Source organism: Panthera uncia (assembly GCF_023721935.1).
Source record: "Panthera uncia isolate 11264 chromosome C1 unlocalized genomic scaffold, Puncia_PCG_1.0 HiC_scaffold_3, whole genome shotgun sequence".
Lineage (NCBI taxonomy): Eukaryota > Metazoa > Chordata > Mammalia > Carnivora > Felidae > Panthera > Panthera uncia.
In genome coordinates, this window is record NW_026057584.1 from 54,584,657 (window position 1) to 54,608,084 (window position 23,428).

A 23,428-nucleotide genomic window follows, 5' to 3' on the forward strand; every position below is an offset into this window, starting at 1 on the left:
CAATGGAAAAAACGAATCTGTGAGATCTTGAGTTCCTTGCAACCTTTAAGAACCATATATAGTTTTACTTCTATAAGCTAGAAACAAAATAGAAACCTGAAACCAGCTCTCTAAATCTTCATATAAATAAGTTCAAAATTCAGGGAGAAATCCTTTGTTCCAGAATTTGATTTGAAAACAGTTTCTACATTGTTACCACATGAAAAAAGCTAGAAATGGAAGTCAGAGTAAGTATTCAATTTTCTTCATATCCAACTTGAAGTCTCCTCCTGGAGATACAGATATTTATGCCTTTTGTGAGAAGGTCATTAGAATGTATTGCACACAAAACTCAAGTCTCTTTATGCAGTTTAAAATTTATTCAGTTTCCTGTGCTCTTACAAATGTAACATTCTGGTATACAACATTCATTGAAGAGGCACAATTCTTATTTTGAGGTGGCACAGATTAGACAATATTCTTCAGTGAGTAATTACTTGTTCATTAGGAAATTGAACTACAAGCTATTCTTCTGTAGAAAGTTGCTTGAAAGTCTATCCCTCATATAAGATAAAATTTAATTTTTCTATCTCAAAATGACCGTATGCCAACTAACAATATGACTATGGCCTTTACATGTCCAATTATAAGCAGAGTAATTTCACAGTGGAGGTTTTTCAAGTGAAACATTTAAAAATATATTATTTTCAGGGAAGAAGCTGACATGGAGGAAGAATTTGCTGCTCTACGTAGCTAGGAAAATCTGTTAGGTAATCAGGAGCGTGCTTTACCACAGAATTTCCTTGCGGCTTCCACCAGCCAGGAGCATACCATCAGCCTAATTTTACAACTTCCCTTAGAGGCATAAGCCAGGTCTAAGAGGGAAATGGAAGGTGAGTAGGAGAGGTTGAGCCATGGCTTTGAAGGGTGAAGTTCTGGTTATCCGGGCTGGCTAGAATGCTTCAAGAATACCCTTCGATGGTCTCTGGTTTAACATAGTCTCATCTTTCAGGTTTCAGGGTTCTGTCCTCCCTCCTCCCCACTTCCATATCACAGCACTGGCCTTGGGACAGAAGTCATCAAAGTGACAAAAAGCCACACATGACAGAGTCACAAGTCACCAAGCTCTAGTTGGTTTTCATTCCTCCTAGATTTTCTTATTGCATCCCAAACGTCACTATCAGACAACAAACAAGATCCTGAGATTGGAGCAGGGACCAGGGAGTGGGGGGTTAGGCCAGCCCATGCTCATGGAGCTTTCCCATCTGCCTCAGAATTCCCTGGGGGCCAAAGGTGGTTGGTAAAATACAGATTCTTGGTCCATACTCTAGCTCTTTGGACTCAGAATCTTCAGAGGGAAGCTCAGAAATCTGTGTGTAGATAAACATCCAAGGCGATAACTTGGCCTCCGGGGATCCATCCACACACCCCCAAGGAGCATGACCCTTGCGTCACTTAGGGAGCCTAATTTTCTTTCTCAGTTTCCATTTCTCTTCTTTTCATTCTTGACTCCTCATTAGCACTTAATGTCAAGCATGCTGTATTTGATAGTCTCTGGAACAGTTTTCTATTTTTGAGCAACAGGCTTTGAGGGGCAGGAAATCAGGAATAAGCTTTCAGCTTGCAGGGCTGTCAATGGCAGGAAGCTCCCTGGACTGCAGCTACTTCATTTCCATGTCTTTTTGAGAGTTTAACAACCTTATCTCCAGATGGGGAGTGTGTGCATTAGAAAGGATGGAAAGGCAGCCTTCTTGAACACTGGAGCTTTCAAATGTTTGCGACTCAAAAGTGGGGCTAAGGTGGCAAATAATAAATGAATCAGCAAAGGCTACTTCCTTCATCATCATTAAGATGCCATCATTTCAAGAGCAGTCATTCTAGATTCCCATGGCTTTGTCGGGGAGTCGTTCCTTACAAACAAGAGGAAAATGCTTCCCACAGTACTGCCAACAACTTCGGTGTTACCATTATTTTGGCCCCCTCTCTGAAGATGGAAATGAATTTAGTAACTTACATTGCTATTTTGAAATGAAAGATAGTTAATTGTCTTCCCTTTAAAATCTAGAATTTCTACTGGGCTACTGACCTAGAACTTAAGATCTTTTGTAACGTGTTACTGTTTGATGTTGGATCCTGGGGTAGTGGCATGGGAGGAGTTTGGAGGCACACATCTCCCCATGTGCACCACAGCCTTCTAGAAAAGCCTCAGATGCAATAAATACAAGAAAATATCCGGGTTTTAAGAAGTAATGGAAGCAGAACAATGATTTCCTTGGAGTGGTGGATGGGGAGGAGCAGGAGAGGGATTATCAAGGGGCAGCGCAAAGGTTTGATGGTGATGGATCTCATTGTCATGATCGTGGTGAAGGTGTGACGTGTACATATACATCAAATGTATCAAATTACTTGTTCATGTATGTAAAGTTTATGTCAGTGACACCTCAATAAGCTTGAAATGATTGAAGGAAGTTTCCAGCAACCACACCATTTCTCAAAGAACTAACTAGATGAGGATAACTAGAGGGTGTGGGGAAGTTGGTGCCTAAAATAAAATGGTTTTAGGGGCGCCTGGGTGGCTCAGTCGGTTAAGTGGCCGACTTTGGTCCGTGAGTTCGAGCTCCGTGTCGGGCTCTGTGCTGACAGCTCAGAGCCTGGAGCCTGTTTCAGATTCTGTGTCTCCCTCTCTCTGACCCTCCCCCGTTCATGCTCTGTCTCTCTCTGTCTCAAAAAAAAAACAAAAAAAAAAAACAAAAAAAACACGTTAAAAATAATAATGGTTTTAGCATTCTTCTCTAACAGTATTAAGTTGTTGCTTATCTTATTGAACTTAAAGGAAGAAGAAACAGGTGAACTCAAATAGAATTATGCCTCATTTTCTGAAAACTCAACATTCCTCTCATCACAATAGTCCTAGTTTATATTTAGAAAGAAAGTATAATAGAAAAAAATTGCAGAAAATAAAGACATTCTTGTTTTATGGTTTTTTCCCCTATCAATCTGAAGATGCCAAGGAAACTAATACTATGGAATTACGGGGCAATTTTTAATCCACAAACATTCAATAGTGTTCCACAGAGGCTAAATACAGGGGTTTCAGGATTGATATATTACCCTGCAATTGTGCATACATATTGCATATTTTCCCCATACTCGGTTGACACAGTGCAAAAGAATAGACATGTGTATCCCTGTCCCTCACTATGTCAGGATGAGAAGGAAGAAAAAAAATGAGAGTGGTTTTAGGAAACAGAAAGATGCATGTAACAGAGGGGTAACTATCATCTGTAAGTTGCCTTAATCATGGGGCTTTGTTTGCTTCAAATGTTGGGCGCCCTATTTCATCCCAATGATTTTTAAAGAACTCCTTTTTAGATCTCATTTGGAAGGAATTAAAACTAACCCCTTAAACAATTTACCATTTTCTCTAATAGCGAAGGCTGCAAGAAAGGTCTTATGATTCAGTCACATAGGTATGTTCTCACATGAGTATGCAAGGTATGTTCTCAGTTATGTATTAAAGCTAAACAAAGTCAGGTTTAACAGAATGATTCATGCAATGTACAATTTAAATGTATCAACTTTACAAAATAAATTCAGTGAAAACTTATAGGATTTAATCCTGTTTTGATAAGCAGTATTTCTACATGACTGGGAAGTCTTGAAAACAAACAACCCCCAACAAAATTTAGCTTAATCTTAGCTCCAATTACATTTTTTCCATCTTCCCCCCAAAAGAACATTTCTAGAGCACAAAATAGATTCATAATTGTTTAATTAGATACATTATATATATCCTGGACAGAATGGCTCCCATAGAAATAAACTAGTATTTTGTACACAAACTCTATTTACTGTGCCACATTCATTATATAACAACTTGAGCCAAGTGCAAACATTTATTACACCCTCTGGTGTGTGAGGAGCTCTACTCCCACAAACACTTCATTATCTAGGATGATAGGGAACAAGATTAGACAAGATGGATAATTAATTTCTGTAATAACAAATTTTTACATTAGATTAGTATTATAAAGTCATCTCCAGCCACAGCTGTAACCAGAACTAAGCAAACCGTTGATCAGTTTCTTCTTTAACCCCTGCCCTCCAAGTGCTCTTTGGGGCAGGAGCTAATGATTGATTAGTGGGACTGCTGAAAGGCACGGGGACCAGAATAATAAAGAGGAACAAAAGGTTTGGAAAATCAACAACCAGGCATCCTGTGTATTGACGACCCCTTGGTACCTCTTACTCAGAAAATAGATTTGGTAGTTTTTATGTCACATATAAATTGGTAAGTAATATTAAAAGGTATCTTAAATGAGTTTTATTTTTACAACTGCCTGGAAATTATGCGGTATTTTTAAGTAACCCATGAAAAACAATGACTTAATTAAAAAAAAAAAAAACAATAACAGCAAAATCTGAGAGTAAATTTGCACCCTGGGTGGCAGCATATGGGAGCAAAATAATTAGTTTCTAGCCGGCCTCTGAGTGCTGGCGTGTGCCATTGATCTGTTCAGTCTAGCCGCATCCACAGGACCATCATCACTTATTACTGCTTTCCTTAATGACCAGCTCAAAAAGATGAAGCAGCTTATGAATAAATCGCAGGGGAGGTATAAAGATATATTAAGTCTTCCTCTATTTTAGATTGTTTTAGGGAAAAACAAATAAGAAAAGTACCCTTGAAACACAAAAGGTTTATATAAAATTCTAAGAAATAAGTCAGGTTACATCAGGAATGATCTAATATTTATTCTCTCCTTTTGCATTTTAAACTAGTCTCAAAAGCCCCAAATTATGCAGATGAAAATTCCAGACTGAATGTATCTCACAATTCTAAAACCATGGTATTAGTAAAAAGTAAAAAAAAAAAAAAAGTGGGGGCGGGGGGAGTGAGGCCATTACATCAGCATGAACATTTAATAGGGAGATTTGTGAATGAGGCATTACAGGAATATTAACTGAAATTGAATTGATCACTTGAATTGGGAGTTTAAGGATATCTGAATCTCCAAAGAGATTCTCAATGCAAGGTGTTATTATACATTGTAGTGCTTTTCAGGTTAGCTCTGATGAACATTTACCTATCTGATTTGTAGCCTGAACTTATTATCTAGTGAAGGTCCTCTCTGGTGGTTATTCTTCTTCTCAGTTACAGCCTGAATGCTAGGTTACAGCAGTCACTTCCCTGGTGGGTCCTGAGTCCTCTTGCAGCTGCGTGAACGGATACATCCACAGTCACACCTCATTTTCCTACTTCTCTATTTGCAGTGTATTTGCTTTGCAGAATTCTCTTCTTATTTTTAGGCTAAATATTTTGAGACTATTCAGGAAAGTGCTAGTAAGTACAGACCAGAACCACTTTAAATGGTATTTAAAGCTTTACCAACTGTGGGTGAACAGACTCCTATGGGGAAGACAACCGAATTCTAATTACGTTTTAATTAAAATGAAAGGCATGTAGCTCGGGATGTTGATAAAAAGACGTCAAGATGAATGCGTAGCAAAAGAATCAATAACAAGGGAAGAATTTTACTATCTCGAGGCAAGCCACCTATAGATTTAAAATGGGAATGAAAGGCATTGAGAATCCTAGGGAGGGTGTTGCTTCAGTGGGATGCATACATCTGGTGATGGATTAGGGAGTTTACTTGAGAAGGAAATTACACTTTTTATGTTTATTTTTTGAGAGAGAGAGCGCATGCGCACAAGTTGGGGAGGGGCAGAGAAAGGGAAACAAACTGAAGCAGGCTCCAGGTTCTGAGCTGTCAGCATAGAGCCCTACACGGGGTTCGAACTCATGGACCGCAAGATCATGACCTGAGCCGAAGTATGACCTGGCTCATAACCAGCTGAGCCACCCAGGCGCCCTTGAGAAGGAAATTTCACTTAAAACCATAGGGTACACAGGATACAGGCACTCAGATGGAAGGAGGGATTTCAGAACTAAAACACGGCTCCACCTAGTGGAGACTCCAGAGTGTTTCCTTCTGTTCTCCGTGGCAGTTCTGGTTTGAGAGTGGATTATGGAGAATGCTCTGCTGAGGAGAAAGAACACTACAATCAATACCTCATAACAAAATGTAAAATGTCAATAACCTTGTTATCAGAGTTTAAAGTAACACTTAAAATCCGATGGTAAGACTCTAAGAATAAAATATATGTAATTTTATAATTCTCTAGGAAAATCTCTAAAGAGATTTTTTTTTTAAACATACAGGCATTTATATAGTCATCTACGTGCAGAAACTCAGGAACACTGATGCAAGTTTCTTACAAAAGCCTCTGAATACTGGAAAAAAACCCAAATCCTGAAGTATGCAAAGCGAATTTCTGCCCCTCCCTCCTCCCTCCCCCGCCCTCTTGTTGGGAAGGATAAACTCTTGAGCTTGTTTTCTATCTCTGCCAAAGGCAAGATAGATGCCTAATATGTCATTATGTATTACACAGAATCACTGGATGAAAATATAAAGTATGATTTTGCATAGAACTCATTGAAACAATGCAACTAAGCCCCTAGTATTCTTGCTTCTGTTCCCAGCAGGTTTCCACTCGGTGCCAATGGGCTGGGCACAAGCTCGACATGGGGGTTACATTGTGCTCCACTCAGAAACAGTTTATGTTTACAGTAACTCCTAAGCCCACACAAAATGCCACATGCTTTTTGTTATTTCCTTCTAGGGTTTTAACACTGATGCCAAGTGTTCAAATCAAATACAGATATTGCCAAATAACAGGGCACACTGTGAGGTTAGGTCGAAGAGGGTTTATTATCGGGTGGCAGGACAGGAACTTGACGAGCAATGTGAATACAGAGATCTACTGAGCACACCTTTTCCTTCTTGCCCTTCGGATATATGATACAGTAGCCGACAGATCAAAGTAAAGCATGTGTCGTTTACTTTGCAAAAATCCATGTGTTAGTCTCCTAATTGTTCTGATCCCAGAAAGTGAATCATGCCATGATTCAAAAGAGCTGTCCTTCACATAAACCTAGGAGCACACATTTAAAAAATGATTTATTGTACATCTTTGCATTTCTTAAGGCATGAACAATGGCGTACAGATGGAACAGGTTCTGAGAAGTATCACATCTTTTTTGACAAGGTCAGCACAAGTACACCACATCAAATAGACACACTCGAAGTCTGAGCTGACCAGCTGCCATGGCCCAGGAGCTTCTCTGAGGACAGGATGGTGCTTCCAGACAAAGGACCAAACGTGTGGTTTAGACGTCATGTTGCTTTTAACTCTCTGGATCAGCTTTAAGCACCAGTTACAGTTTGTTTTCTTCACAGACACTTCAGACTTTGGATTTTATATTCTGCTCCTTTTTTTCTGCTTTTCAAGGAGGGCGTGGATGTTTTTTAAGGGATATGGTTGCAGCAAAACAGAAAGGATCCAAAAGTGGTTAGGGGCCTTGTCTAATGCACTTCTGAAAGTCCATTATAAAGATGAATAGAAAAGCAAATGGTCGGTTTTCAGTCGACCCAGAAACCACGCGGAGCTCTAGGAAACATAATTGTGCATAGTTATTTATTCATTCAGAGCGTGATATGTTGGCTAGCTCTACATTCCCAGTTTACCAAAGAACAGGACTGTCTACTTTGCTAAACCCAGGGTCCTTTCGCAGCTCCCAGTAGGTATCATTAGAAACCCAGGCTTCTCTTTGATTGGCATCAATAACTTTTCTGTGGAAATATAAAAACCGACATTAGACTCCACTCACATCAAGATGACCTGGTAATTGGACCCTCTCCCGTAGATGAGATGTGTATGTATAAGTGGTACTTCGTGAGCCAGTTAGTTTCCTATCTGCTTATTGATGGCTTGACTATTTTTGACCAAAAAGAAACTCATTTATATTTGTTCCTCTTGTTTGGTTGAAATGGAAGTGGATGGGGTCCTGGGGAGAGGGGTTAAGGGCATGAATAAATCACTTCCAGGCAAGGCTAGAAAGTGAACAGTGCCTAAAAAAGCACGTGCAGGTACTGTACTAAGAGCTTCAGGTCCCACACAAGAACAGTCTGTGCTTCACTTGTGGGGAAAAGTATACAACCACAGTAGCTCCGTGAGCCTCGGCAAGGCTCACGCCCAGAGTGCACCTTCGACACTCTGGGTGCACTCCTCCCCAGAACAGCCATGCAGGGCATGGCTGCATTCCTCCCCAGAACAGTCACAAGATGGCACCTTGAAAGCATATGAGCTTATTCTGGGCTGATAACGGCCTGGCTCTGGAGGGCCACAGACGGATTTGGAAAATACAGCTTACTCTGTGTGATGTCTACATGATCCTGCAAATAATCCTGTAATAATCACCCGTGAACACACCATAGAAAGGCCAAATCTAAATGACATAAGCCCCGTATGATAGAAATAAAATGAAATACTAATGAAGCCAGGATGCCCCTGAGGGCAGTGGGGGTCCCATCGTGGCCCCGAGTGAGGGGGTGGAAGCAAGGTTCCACCATTCCAAATGGTGTAGTTCAAGGACAAATAGCATTTTTGTACAAGACTCTCAGCCTTTTTGCTGCCCACGAAAAGAAAAGAGCTGTTGAGGAGAATTTATTTTTATGGTTCCAAACTGTTCACAAGTGCAAAATCTGGCTCAATATTTTCACTACCGAAACCAAAGCGACCAAAATCAGTTTGATCTGAAGTTCCCTGGACATTAAACTATCTCTCACTTTCTTTTTTTCACCTGGAGTTTCTCACTGCTTGTGGCAATCATTTGCAAAGTGTGCACCTGTTGGGGAATGAACCGACTTACTTAAAAAATTTTGGTATATGTTCAAGGTTGTTTTCTTCCATGTAGCGCCTGCGTGATCTCTGCAGCTCCTCTACTCTTTGCTTCTCTGCTGCCGCAGCTTCTAAATTTCCTTCTTCCAAAAACCTAAGCAGAACACAGTTATCTCTTTAATATTGTATCCTCTTTTCTGACAAAAAAAAAAAGTGTCATTTTGTATAAGATTACCTTCTGGCTGCTGAGGATATAACATGGTGAACAGTCATGTCCCCTGGCTCCTGCCCCAGGCCACACTACCTCTGTCTGACCGCCCACCAATTAACATTACTTGCTGTGGATGCCAACTGAAGTATCGCATACAGCAATGTAAAGCTAGGAATGAAAGGTGAGTAGTTTGGCCTTGAAGACTTTTCTGTGCTCTCTCAGGCTTAGGACAACATGAAGTACCAGATGTACTCTTTCTCCATATTATCCAAAAAACACGTGCTAACGCCCACAGGAAGGATGGTAGCTGGCTGCTCTCCATTTACTTTTAGAGCAGAATGAGAGGGAAGGAGTGTCCCTGTCTTATTGATGAGAGTAAAACTGATGAAAAAAGAAAAGATAATAGTAGAGGAAATCACAAAAGGCCACAGAAAGGAAAGGAGTCATAAGTGAGGGAATATTGGAATAGAATCGAAAAGAAAAAGCAGACCCAATGGCAACTTACAAAACCTGTCTTTAAATTTCAAAATGAAGCAAACTTCAATATGACGCACACAGAAAGTGTGTTGATGAGTGTGAATGTCAAACAGTGAGACTTCATGTTCTAGAGAGGGGGGTGGAATATAAGAGAATTGAATAGTAGGACATTCAATACTGGGTACTGTATTTTGAGTACATCTCATACCCTGTGGGGTCAAAACCATGCTGGGTAAACACGAGACTTTGACTCAAAGCATTTCTGTAGCTTATCTTCTTATTCCTCAGGTTAAAACATACTCCATGTTAAAGAGTAGCAGAAACAAAGAGGTAAAAACACTGGAGGAGGTTTTAGTGGAGACAGAGTTCGTGAATTTGCATACTTTTGGTGTCTTGGGGGCTGGGGGTGGAAACCTTTTGTTAAAAACTGTTATCTTCTTTGGGAACCTTTTTGTTGTGCTAAGTATCTGTTATGATCACCCATGAACATCATGCTGGCTAGGGTAGAAGACTCAACTCCTGCAGGGCGAATGAGGGAATGAGTGAATGATTCAATTAATAAAAGATAGTGGTGAAAATAAGCTTTGATGATATCTATAGTGCCGCCGTGCCATGATCTAGTGTCCATTTCAAATATCAATGCCATGCTCACCTCTGATCTGGCCGGAATCGGGCGTCTGTTGGTGGAAGGAGATCTTTCAGCACAGGATCTAACTCATTGAGCTCAATAGCAAACCTTGTGAAACCATAGTAGAGTTCATAGTTGGTTGGCATGGAACCTGGAACGATGCCAATAAACCACTGTGAGTGGCAAAGAGGAAGAAGCTTGCAGAAGCTGACTTCTTAACCCAGGTGCTTAATTAATACCCACACTAATACTAAATTTATAGTCATAAATATCAGATTAAGATTTTTCTTAAGTGCATTAACTTGGCTGTATTTTGCTAGATAGGAAACATTTTGTTAATTATCAGAACTGGTAGATTCATATATTTAATAAAATACAGTCTTTAACATAAAACTATGTACATATAATAGTCTTCACTAGCTAAACTATGCCATGATTCTCCCTCAAATATTCAATTGGGTAACTAAATGCCAGGGTGATTAACTATGAACATTAAGACTTCACGAGAAACACTTGACAATTTACTTCCTTTTGGAAAAAGAAAAAGGCACAGGTCTACGTTAATATTTATTGGCACTTTTTAACTAAACTCAAAGTCAGGATCTTTGTCTGCTTTGCTCGTTGATGTATTCCAAACTCTTAAAGTTTGATGCATAGTCACTACTCAATAAATAGCAGCTGATTGAATGAACTGACCACTCTACTAACAGGAAATTTAAATACTCATTGGGGCTTCTTAGAAAACCAACAACTAATTTTAAAGTTAGGAGTAACTGACAAAATTCCAGTGAAAATAAATGTCAGGTGGACACTTATTCCATTTACACTTGATATTCAAGTATTGCTAGTGTATTACCAGAACTCTCTTGATGTCTTTTTGTTAAATGTCAACATAATGCAGCTTTTTGCCGCTCAAGTAAGATCACTTACTCTGGTTAAGTTATTGAATTTGTGGATTATAGATGTTTGCAGGCTTTCCCTTGTTTTATTAGAACAGAGAATAAATAAGGACTTTAGTTTGTACAGTTCAATTATCTGAATTCTTTAATAAATACACCTAGCTTTTGAATGTGGGCATTACATTTAAAATGACTTTACATGAAGCCTAATCTCTGACCACACGTCTGATTTGGCTTAAATTTTATAATTCCTTATTATCAAATGTTGGGATTTACCTAATTTATATGTTAGGTAAAAATATATAACTATACTTGTCTTAAGCATCTACGGTTTTCTTTACGGTTTGTTTATGTTTTTAGAGAGCGATCGAGCATGGGGGAGGGGCAGAGACAGAGAGAGGGAAAAAGAGAATCCCAGGCAGGCTCCGAGCTGTCAGTGCAGAGCCTGACACAGGGCTCGATCCCACATATGGTGAGATCATGACCTGAGCCGAATCCAAGAGTCAGACGCTTAACTGACTGAGCCACCCAGGCCCACCAAGCATCTACGTTTTTAATCTCACTATTAAAGAAAACAAACATGAGGGGAACTTCATGAGACGTGACATTCCCAAGGTGCCCTCCTAAAGCAAGACACCCATACCCCTCTCACCTGGTCTCCAGATGCACTTGGCAGAAGGGGCCACGCCACAGAAGAGCCCTTCATGCCACTTCCCAAATAGCCGGTGCACCACCTTCCCCTCCTGATCCATTACAACCCCCTGGACTTCATTCACATTAGAATTCCAATAATTCACCTGGAAAAACCAAACTCAATTAAAACGTCCGATCTCTTTAATAACACCAATCCCTATAATTTCCATAAGGAAAATTTTCTTAACTTTTAAGTTACTCATTCAAATCACTTCCAGAAATCTACCTCAAAATGTTTTATATGAAAGTTTGGCTTTCTAAGTGTTAGTTGGCTTAACTTAATTTTTTTTAATTTTTTAAATGAAATTTGAGTAATCAGTTTTTACCTGTATGGCTAGTACATTATCTTGATTACTTCCAAGCTATGGGGATAGTCTTTTTTTTTCTTTTTATGAACTTTATGGACTTGCCACTCACCATTGAGATTATAATCGATCTCAAATTAGTTGTATGTGGTGTGATGTGGGGATATGAGTTTATTATTATTTTCTAATTTTTAACTATGTTTTTAATTAAATTCCAGTTAGCTAACCTATATGTAATATTCGTTTCAGGTGTACAATTTAGTGATTCAACATATACAACACCTAGCCCTCATCACAAGTGCCCTCTTTAATACCCATCACCTGTTTCTTCCATCCACCCCCTACCCATCTTTTTTTTTTTTTTTAATACATATACAGTTTATTGTCAAGTTAGCTAACATCAGTGTATATGGTGTGCTCTTGGTTTTGGGGGTAGATTCCCATGATTCATCCCTTACAACACCCAGGGCTCATCCCAACAAGTGCCCTCCTCAATGCCCATCACCCATTTGTCCCCTGTCCCTCACCGCCCCCTATAAACCCTCAGTTTGTTCTATTTAAGAGTCTCTTATGATTTGCTTCCCTCCCTCTCTGTTTGAAACCATTTTTTCCCCTTTCCTTTCCCCATGATCTTCTGTTATGTTTCTCAAGTTCCACATATGAGTGAAAACATATGGTATCTGTCTTTCTCTGACTGACTTATTTCACCTAGCATAATCCTCTCCAGTTCCACCCACGTTGTTGCAAAAGGCAGGATTTCATTCTTTAAAGAAAGGGATAATCTCTATGCTAGGGCAGAAGAGACTCTGTTTCTATCCTAATAACCTAAAATTAATTTACAGGTTAGTAATTTCTTCCTTAGATCCTCCTATCTCAAATTTTTCCTTTGCTCATGGGTTTTAATGAGTTTCAATGGGCGATGCTGCAGAAGTCATTTGTGAAATAATTTTTATAGTGTGCACAAATAGCTAAATTTCATCAGGAAAAGCCTGGTCTGGCCTTCTTCCAGCCATGCTTCTCCCTGGGAGACTAGAAGTCTGTGGGAATTTACCCATCTGGATCCCATGGCCCCCTTCTAGATCAGGTGCTAGAATTCCCCCTCCCAACAACTCTAAGCTTATTCCACAGTCCACACTGGCCTTTCCTTTGGATTCATTCATCCAAAGGGCAGACCATCCACCACCAGTGTATGAATTTAGGCCTGAGGGGTGGCCAGTGGTGTTTGAGGTGAGTGTGGACAGAGCTCAGACATGCAGCTGGACTGCCTTCACATGTGTGGCCAAGGCCCCTGTGGGGCAGGACAGAGCCAGCTGCAGGAGGGGGAAAAGTGGGAAGGCCATCCATCGGGTCTGGTTCTCCTGTGCTGCCGGGTTTCCAGCTCACAGTTCTAAAGGGTCCAATCTGGCCTTGGGGGTTTTGTTATAAAAGGCATATTTGTCAAGGTCAAAGAACAGAATGTAAGCTATTTGACAGACTGTAGGTTTGATCTACAAATTTTAAATATTTACACATATGGAATTGGGGCCCCCATTTGTACTCTTGCTTTGAGCTCTGGAAATATTAGGGGCAGGCCTAAATCAAAGCTTCTCACAAGCGTGGCCCACAAAACTAAATGCACACATTTACTGTCACCACCCAACCAGAGCCAACTAATGATCCTGGCTTTTCAGTTCTGAGCCACCTAATGAGTAGCTTTTTTTTCCAAGGAAAAAAGGAAAACACAAAAAACATCTTGAGTAAAAATAAAGACCTCCAATTAATAACATGACCTTCCAAATAGTTTCAAAGGATTTTACTAAGAGAACATTTTTGAGTGTTAAGACTTCAATATGTTACCCGCTTTTGCCACGACAGAATGAGATCAGGAGTAGAAAAGATAAAGGGGCTGGTGGGATCTCTGTACCATGATGAGTTCTGTAGCATGCCTAAACAAGAGGGCAGTACTGTGTGTTCCTCTTAGGACCACAGACACGAAGGGAAAATGATATTGTGTAAGCATTTCTATCCCAGGAATCTTTTCCTGTTAATAAAGGTGATGTTTTTTCTTGAATGTATTTGGATTATAATAGTGGCAGAGTTGGATAAGCTTGTGGTGACTGGAAGCTATCATCCACACGCATCCTCAGAAAATGACAAATGCATTATAATTAGCTCCCTAAAATAAGATCACTTGACTGTGTTGCAATCAAGCAGGAATAGAAATAGAAACCAGAGGACTCGCTATAGGCAAGAAGTGTTTTCTGGAATTTTACCTAATGGGTGCTGACTGGCTGCTTAAAAAGAAAATTCTTTGGAAAGGGTATTTCTTCTGTCTTGAGATGGTGCCTTTTTTGACCTCCACACATTCAGAAGTCTAGACGCCTTGTGTAACTCTACCAGTAGGTTCTGCTTTCTTATCTAAAATGCCCATAAGGATCAATGGTACAGGATAGATTCACTTGCTGCTGTTTAAGGTAACTGTTTTATTTCTCCTTTACAAAGCACTTTATATTGTTTTTTTTCCTTGACTGTTGTGTGATATTATTTACCTTAACAAATGTGAGTTTGCAAATGCAAACACTGCTTTTGGTATTTCTAATGGTTACTTCTCCATAATGCTCTATCCACCTCCTCCCACTGAGAATATTATGTATACATGTGGTGACTTTATTCCATACATAGCAATCTCCATACCTAGGGAAGAATACAACATTGGTTAAAAACAATGAAGGTTACAAATATTTATGACTGTTTCTACTACTGAGAATATTATTTGGCCAAAGCTCTCTCTTCCCTCCTTTTCCCTCTCATTTCTTTGTTGAACATTTCTATGTAGTCAAGGATATTTATGATATGACTTATTCATTTAAGGAACATTTCAGTGCTTCCTGTAGGCCAGGTGCTAAAGCTACCAAGTTGAATAGGACCTGTGTCTTGCTCTCTTGGAGCCAACAGTATGGTAGGGGTAGATGGACATGGAAACAAATACTTACAATAAAATATGATGAGGAAGTAGCATGAGAACAGAGAAAGGGGAGTCCTTATATCTGCCTGGAACGTGCAGTAAGTATCAAGGAAGATTTGTTAGAGAAGGCTGGGTTCAGTCTAAGTTTGGAGGGTGGAAAGGAGGGTGCTGCAGACTGGAAAAGGCACTGACAAAGCCACAGAGGTCAGAATAGCATGGTGTATCTGGGGGCCTGCCAGTGGTGTGCCACACATGAGCGGGAATGGTGGGTGGCAAGACTGGCAAGGTGGATGGGGTGGAGCAGGGAAAGCCTTCAATGATGTCCCAATGAGTCTGGCTGGATTCACAGTGCAGGTAATGCGCCGCTGTGGAAGGATCTGAAGGAGGAGATAGGCATGGTAGGATGGGACTTTAAGTAAGATTATCCTCAGCACATTGTTTCATACTCTGAGTTAAGACCAAAGATGTGAATAATTCTTTGAGGAAAGACTAATGATCACAGCACGTACCTAATGCAAATTCTGGGACAGAGTTTCTGCCAAGGAATGAGATGACATAGCTTCAGATTGCCTTTAAGTTTACACATTATCTATATCTTCTTCTTTAATTTTTTTAACGTTTATTTATTATTTTGAGAGAGAGAGAGAGAGAGAGAGAGAGACAGAGACAGAGAGCGAGCAGGGGAGGGGCAGAGAGAGAAGGGGACACAGAATTCAAAGCAGGTTCCAGGCTCCGAGCTGTCAGCACAGAGCCCGACGTAGGGCTCAAACCCACGAACCGCGAGATCATGACCTGAGCCGAAGTCGGATGCTCAACCAACTGAGCCACCCAGGCTAATAAAATTTATCTATTTTTCAAAATAAAATAAAACACTTCTAAGTTTCTAAGAAGATTTATGAGTTGGTATCATGTAGACTCTATATACACCATGGTGTATACAGAGAGAAAACTCTTCTCATGAGTTTGCAAATAAAGTCTATTTTGTGGTTCTGGGATTCTTCCCATTCCCCACCTTCTTTCATATCCAATCCACCAGCAAATTCTGTCATTAAATAAGCAAAAAACAAAACAAAACAAAACACCACCAACCAAATGAAGAAAGAAACAAAACAACAATCAAGCCTTTGGCCTCAATGAAAACTTCAATTAATTTAAAAAATTTATAGGCTATATCCTCTAGAAAAATACCATAAAAGAATTTTATCACTCTTCCTCAATAACTTAGACATTAGAAATAGTCCCTGGATCTAAGGTGAATTCAAAAGTGAAAACATATATTATATAGAAAAAAAGTGGCTAAAAAGAACCTCTGATGTAAACTGCAAACTAACATGGTGACTGGGACAGGTAGGTGGCTGGTATTGACTTGATGAACGGAGGATGAGCAGAGAGAAGTAGGGAGCTTTGATACAGATGCTAAAGTCCTCATTTGCTTTTGGTGGGGGGATCCATTCTCAAAACTTAGGAGATGTTAACAGAAGCTTTGGGCATACATAGAAATGGACTGTTGGCACCTTCTAGAGTTTCAAAGGCCCATTTCTGATTTAGAAAAGCAGGTAAGAGACCAAAAGGAAGATGAGAGCAACCTACCTGGGAAGCATGACATTCAGTGTTCCAACAGGCAGGATTTCCATCGACTTCCCCCAGAACTTGTTTTTCCATCTGATATCTAAACAACATAGGCAGAAGAGAAGAAATATATATTCCATATCTAATCATTTATTCTATAAAAACCTAACATGTGTATCACACTCCACATTCCACAAAGAACTTTTGCAATCACAATTGATTCTATATTGTTGATTTAACATATCAAGTACCTGGGGATGGCCCACGGTGAAAAGATTAACTGTGAACCAAAAAAATCTGTCTATGTTTCTCCATGACACATGTTCCTTACCTGTTTCAACTAATACAACTGGGAAAAACTCAGAACAGTATGTGTATATACATGTGTGTATGAATATTCACGTACACATATACACATAGACTCTACTGTGCTTTAATGTCTAGATAAATGTTGTTGTAAGTCTTAACTAAATGGTGGAAACAGTTAACATACATGTTAAAAATAAGATGTATAATATAAATAATTTCAGTAAGGCAATACCATGGATTTATTTACATATTGATTTGAAAAGTTATATGATTTGGGAAAATAGTAAAAAAAGAAAATCTCTAATACAGAAAGTAAGTAAGATTTATGAGAAAATGAAATTAACCTAAGGAAGATGTTCCTATGCTGGTTGTTAAGATATGGCCCAGGGCTCATATGATGTTTATCTCACATGATGGCTTTATGTGTTACTGGGGGACACTTAGGTTTGCCTGTGAATTTGTAATAACCACTTGGCCCCATTTTGATGGACTGTAAGTAAGGGAGCTTAGTGTGGTTTCCACAAAATTTCTAACTCTTTGTTATGACCAAGAAATGACTTATTTTCTCATTTTGCAATCAAATACAGTCATAGTACTCTATCATTTTGTGTGTTTCCAGGTTGAGAAAGTGCATATGAGAAGAGGCATTCTGTGAGCAATGACGCTCCCTTCCAAACATGAAGGAACAATTTATACTTAATGGTTAAACGTACATATGCAGTTGACCCTTGAGCAACATGGGTTTGAAATGCATGGGTCCACTCATAGGCAGATTTTCTTTGATCAATAGGGTACAGTACTATAAATATATTTTCTCTTCCTTATGATTTTCTTAATAACAATTTCTTTTCTCTAGCTTACTTTACTATAAGAACATAGTACATAATACATATAACATACAAAATATGTGTTCATTGACTGCTTATGCTATTGTTAAGGCTTCTGGTCAATGGTAGTCTGTTAGTAGTTAAGTTTTTGGAGGAGTCAAAAGTAACACGAAATTTAGACTGTGGGGGTCAGTACCCTAACCCCAGTGTTTTCAAGGGTCAACTGTATATAGTTTTCTTTCTAAAAGGGTTTTGAAGGGTACCTGGGGGGCTCAGTTGGTTAAGTGTCTGACTCTTGATTTCGGCTCAGGTCATGATCTAGTGGTTTGTGAGTTTGAGCCCTGCATTGGGCTCTGAGCTCATAGTGCAGAACCTGCTTGGGATTCTCCCTCTCTCGCTCTCTCTGCTCATGCGCATGCACTCTCTCTCTCTCTCAAAATAAATAAAAATAAATAAACTTTAAAAATCAAAAGGGGTTTTGAAACTTGTAATTTCAGGTAAGTTTGTAACATTGTGACTAAACATTCTGGTTAAGTAGAAACTTCAATTCAAATCCCTGAGCCTCAGTGAGTTAAAGACCACAAATCAGGGCAATGTTTACATATCTAAATAGACTGTGGCCATAGATGATGTGCCACAGAAACTTCTTTCACAGTTAAGATCTTGAACACACTCAAAAAACAAGAAGGCAGCAGTTAGAACCTCCATATTATAGAGGGCAGATAATGAGGCATAATGAGGTAGAGTGATAGCCCTGAGCTGGCACAGTGGGCATGGAGCTCTGCTGTCCCTAGGGCTTTGCTGCCTACGTTTACAATTTCATCTCCCAGATGGTTTCATATTTAAAGCCAGGAAATCTAATTTCTCAAACTCAACTCCACACCAATTACTAACATTCTCCGAGTTCCAAAGGCAGAAATCTAACCTGAGCATAATGTACATTTAGAAAGCAGAAACTGTTTCATTGGATTTTGAAGTTATAATTGAAATACAAACCTTGCCAAAACACAAAATTCTTGGATTCACAGTGACAGGCAGAAATGGGTGGATGGTGGCTAACCTGGTAATTAAAAGCAAAAAAGAAGGCAATGTCATCAGTGTTAAAACTTCTATAAATGATTAAGTTTTTTGCAACATATACAGGGTACCCCCAAATAAAAAACTAGTCAACTCATCCATCTCTGTTACTGAATTATTCTCAAAATGTGTAAGTAAATTACTGAATCGGTCACTTTAAGACTTCATGCTTATATAAACACTCTCTAGAGAAGTTACATACATTAAAAGATAAGCAAAGTGAGTTTTCTGGAAGCTGGTAACATACCCCACTGAAAGCAGTGGTTTATCAAAAAAGCCGTTTTCATCGTCAAACTGTCTTCTTATAGTTTCTGCACAGAAACCTCACTGAGTCCAGTTGGGCTTACCTGTTCTGAGAAAAATCGGAATCCCTTGTCCTCTCTAATGCATTCGTAAGTCTCCCCGAGGACAGGGTTGAATGGCTTACTTCCTGCTCTGAAATAGGTGGAGCAATATCCTGAAACTGCAAATGCAGCAATAAGAACCTGTTAAAACATTTAAGAAAGGAAAATAATATAGGAGAGACTACTTCCAGGTCTGTTCGTCCCTCATTCCTCTAGATTTTACACCCCCCTGTCAATGGGGGCTGATTTGGCAGCATTTGCATTCTCTATTATTTGCACAGGCTCTTCATAAACTCATGGGTAAAAAAAGGAGTGAAATGAGGCTCAACTTGGATGGGAAACAGCAGGCAACTGAGGCCAAGTATTCTTCATTCACCTGTCACCCAGTTTTTGGAGTGTCACAGAGTTCAATGGTTCTGACACCTAGTTTATAGGTTATGTCATTTGCATAGCTTAGTGCCATGTGCAGGAGGCTCGTGGCTGCTGGTGCTTTCTTTCCAGAGGGCAGTCAGGTTTTCCACAGTCATGTGGAGTAGAGGCCGGGGCAGAGCACAAATAGGCTATTTTTTCTGACCCAAGTTCTTGAACAAATGGGCTCTCTTGGCTTTCAGGAAAAGCTAATAAAGCAAGGCCGTGTAACGCTTCAGGCCTATAAGGAGTGTGATACCTTTACCTCCTAACTTCAGAAACACTCATGACAAAGATAAGTCACAAAGCATATATCTTCTATAGAGGTATCTGGAACTTTAAGGCCCTGCCCAATTTACGCGAACTGCTTGGTGAGAGTGTTACGCAAAACCCAAAGATGCCATCCTAATGAATACTGCCTTAGTCCACATCTAGGGTTGACGAATCCTTCAAAAGCGCTGTTCTATTATTTATTACCATGCGCTCATAGGGGTCATCAGTTTCTGAAGCCTTGTCCAGAAGCTCACTGTATTCGATCTCCTCACAGAGATGCTGCAGCGTGTTGAGTGGCTCATTCAGCTCCACAGGCATGGAGACTTTAGACAAGTCTTTACCAATGTTGTTCCTCAAGATATTCCACAGGTTAATGTTACTGGTGTCAGGACAGGGAGCTGGCAGGCATGTTCGACGTCCATTTCGGAAGGCCCCTCCTGTAAGCTCCCCATTCAAGACTGGAAGAGAGAGAAAGACAAGAATCATAATAAAAGATACTTCGCTTTTTTGATTTCATCACATCTAGGAAGGAAATAACCCTTTCAAATAATTATGATTGTGATACATTTCTTACGCCTTCACTATACTCTCTCAAGAGTGAATGGAATTATTTCAACACAGGGATGCTAATAAATGCACAAAATGTCAACGTATAATCTTTTTTTTTTTAAACAAGGTATTAAATAAACTCAAATAATAGTCCAGAAAAGATAAGTCAAATTTTAAAAAAAGTACATAGAGTTAATAAGAAAGACTCAAACTTTTGGTTTAAGCAAGAAGTAAAATTTTTTCATTTAAGCATCTACCTAACAGATTTTTCAACCATTTACCTCAGCAGATTGTACAAACATAAAATGTATTGAAGAAACAATTAGCAAGGAGAGAAAATGATTATTCACTGAATCACCAGGGTTCTCAAGAAGACAGAACAACCTGGAAGCTCAAAGGATGCCTACTTTGCCGAGAAATGTTGTCTGCAACACTGGTGTTGTCTTCAGATATATTATCACTCACATCACTGATGTAAGACTCATCATCTGAAGCCTAAAAAGGGAAAGCACACAGAAAGGATCAGAATTCTTGTTTCATCTCAAAAGGTCAAAAAATCAAATGATTAAGAACAAACTGTTGTCCAAATAAATAGCCTGGGTCACAGGGAGAAATGGGCTTGGCCCACATGCAATGAACACTTGAGCGAGAGTGTGTGCCATCAGCCGGAATATAGCACTGCTCGAAAGCAGCCTTTGTTTTTTATTAAAAAAATGTTTTTTAATGTTTATTTATTTATTTTGAGAGAGAGAGAGACAGAAAGAGAGAGAGAAAGAGCAGGGGAGGGGCAGATAGAGAATTCCAAGCAGGCTTCCACACTGTCAGTGTGGAGCCTGATGTGGCACTTGAACCCACAAGACGTGAGCTGAGTAGAAACCAAGAGGCACTTAACCAACTGAGCTACCCAGGTGCCCCCAAAGCAGCCTTTGTCTTTAAGTAGCTCCCTGCCTTAGTTGGGGTGAGAGGCTGCGGGAGGCCAGTACATAATCAGGTGTATTTCAGCATAATACAATAAGAACATGCAAAAAAAAGGAGGGCTTCTACTCCTCCCTAGAGGGGTCAGGAGAGGCTGCTCAGAGGAAATAAAATTGGCACTGGGTGTTGGAGAGGTATTTAGAAAGGAAAGAAGCACAGGAGGAAGGGAGAGTGTACACAGGTAAGGAACACGAGGGAAACATTCCATTCTAGGAATGCTCAGGAGTTGAGGGGCTGTGACAGAGGGTGGGATGAACAGGAGGAGGGTCCCACTGTGAAGGGCGTTTCATGACAACATAAAGGGATCCATAAAATCCCACAGAGTTATTACATGCAAGGGGATGACTGAGTCACTGTTAGTTTTCAGGAAGACACCTGGCTGCTTTGCCTTTGGGAGCTCAGCTAAGAGGATACTACATAGATCTGCGTAGGAGATAACTGACAGCTTAGGTTCAGACGGCCACAGTGAAGATCTGGAAGTAAAGCTACTTGAGAGCCACATTTGATGACAATGGACAAAATTTGGCAGATTATTTAGGAGTGAGAGAGGAAGATCCAGGAATGGGGGAAATCAAGAATTACGCCCCTCTGTATAAGAGAAAAACATGTCATAAAATGAAACCAAAATTTGCATGGGGATAAAGTTAAGGGGCAACATATGTACTAATACGGGGAGCTAGAAATGGATCAGGTAAGAAAACAGAGCAGGACAATAGAGCCACTCAGAAATGGGAATAACCAACGGGTCTACTGTAGGCAAGAAAGCTGTTGGGGCGCCTGGGTGGCTCAGTCGGTTAAGCGTCCGACTTCGGCTCAGGTCATGATCTCGTGGTCCGTGAGTTTGAGCCCCGTGTCGGGCTCTGTGCTGACAGCTCAGAGCCTGGAGCCTGCTTCCGATTCTGTGTCTCCCTCTCTCTCTGACCCTCCCCCGTTCAAGCTCTGTCTCTCTCTGTCTCAAAAATAAATAAACGTTAAAAAAAAAAATTAAAAAAAAAAAGAAAGAAAGCTGTTGATACGCATACTTACTGTCTTGAAAATGGAAATAACGCTACATTTTTTTCTGCATATATAACAAAACATTCTTATTGTAAAAATTAGAAATTATGTGAGGGTAAACAGATTATATAAAAATGAACCATAATTCCATCACCTAGTGGAAACCACTTCTAACATCTGGATATTACCCCCAATTTCGAAATGCCTATAAAAACCTGTTGATACATTTATCTTTAGATACTGAACAAGGGGGTCAGTTTATATACTTTGTTATGGTGTTCTGAATATATTTCCATTATAATAAATATACATCTCATCTTTATTTGGAAAGTCAACATAATTCATTATACAGGTATAACACAAGGAACTTAGCCAACCTTTAAATGGTTTCCAAATTTTGGTGCAGCTGGGTGGCCCAGTCCATTGGGTCTGACTCTTGGTTTCCACTCAGGTCATGATCTCACGGTTTTGTGGGTTTGAGCCCCTGTCAGGCTCTGCACTGACAGCGTGGAGCCTGCTTGGGATTTTCTCTCTCCCTGTCTCTCTGCCCCTCCCGCAATCCCGCTGTCTCTGACTCTCTCAAAATAAATATACTTTAAAAAAAATGGCTTCCAACTTTTTATTATTACTGACAACACTTGGATGCACATCGTTGTAAGTCTATTTCTGTGATTCTGTCTGGCAATTTCATTAACATTTATTCCTAGCTGTGAAACTGCTGGATCAAATGGGTCACATTTAGGCTTTAGACACATGTTGCCAAGTTGCTCTCTGGAAAGATGGTAGTAATTTGTTCTCACTAGCAGCAGACGAAAACATCCATCTCTTTACGCCCACTTAAACACTATCCCTTTTTAGTATCTATTTACCTTATGTAGAAAAATTTCTTTTTAAATTCTGCATTTTATCTTTTTTTAAATTTGCGTTTTTTTTCCTTAAAATTTTTCTTTTAATTTTAAAAATTTACATCCAAGTTAGTTAGCATATAGTGCAATAACGATTTCAGAGATAGAATCCAGTGATTCATCCCCTACATATAACACCCAGTGCTTATCCCAGCAAGTGTCCTCCTTAACCCTTGCCCATTTAGCCCATCCCCCCACCCACAACCCCTCCAGCAACCCTCAGTTTTTTCTCTGTATTTAACAGTCTCTTATATTTTGTCCCCCTCCCTATTTTTATATTATTTTTGCTTCCCTTCCCTTATGTTCATCTGTTTTGTA

The 23,428-nt window shown here is 39.8% G+C and overlaps 1 protein-coding gene across 5 annotated transcripts in view; it reads right to left on the reverse strand.

The window, feature by feature from the left end:
• Nucleotides 1-6,733: 6,733 nt before the first annotated feature.
• OSBPL6 (oxysterol binding protein like 6) overlaps nt 6,734-23,428 on the reverse strand; it is a 213,226-nt gene continuing 196,531 nt past the window's right edge. For all 5 annotated transcript variants that reach the window (XM_049615956.1, XM_049615958.1, XM_049615955.1 and 2 more), the window contains 10 exons: nt 20,642-20,729; nt 19,890-20,143; nt 19,008-19,145; nt 18,580-18,643; nt 16,469-16,547; nt 14,463-14,607; nt 11,589-11,733; nt 10,062-10,188; nt 8,753-8,875; nt 6,734-7,673 (listed from right to left, as the gene is read on the reverse strand). In XM_049615956.1, coding sequence (XP_049471913.1) covers nt 7,565-7,673; nt 8,753-8,875; nt 10,062-10,188; nt 11,589-11,733; nt 14,463-14,607; nt 16,469-16,547; nt 18,580-18,643; nt 19,008-19,145; nt 19,890-20,143; nt 20,642-20,729 — 1,272 coding nt within the window. In that variant the 3' untranslated portion in view covers nt 6,734-7,564. The remainder of the gene's footprint in view (nt 7,674-8,752; nt 8,876-10,061; nt 10,189-11,588; nt 11,734-14,462; nt 14,608-16,468; nt 16,548-18,579; nt 18,644-19,007; nt 19,146-19,889; nt 20,144-20,641; nt 20,730-23,428) is intronic.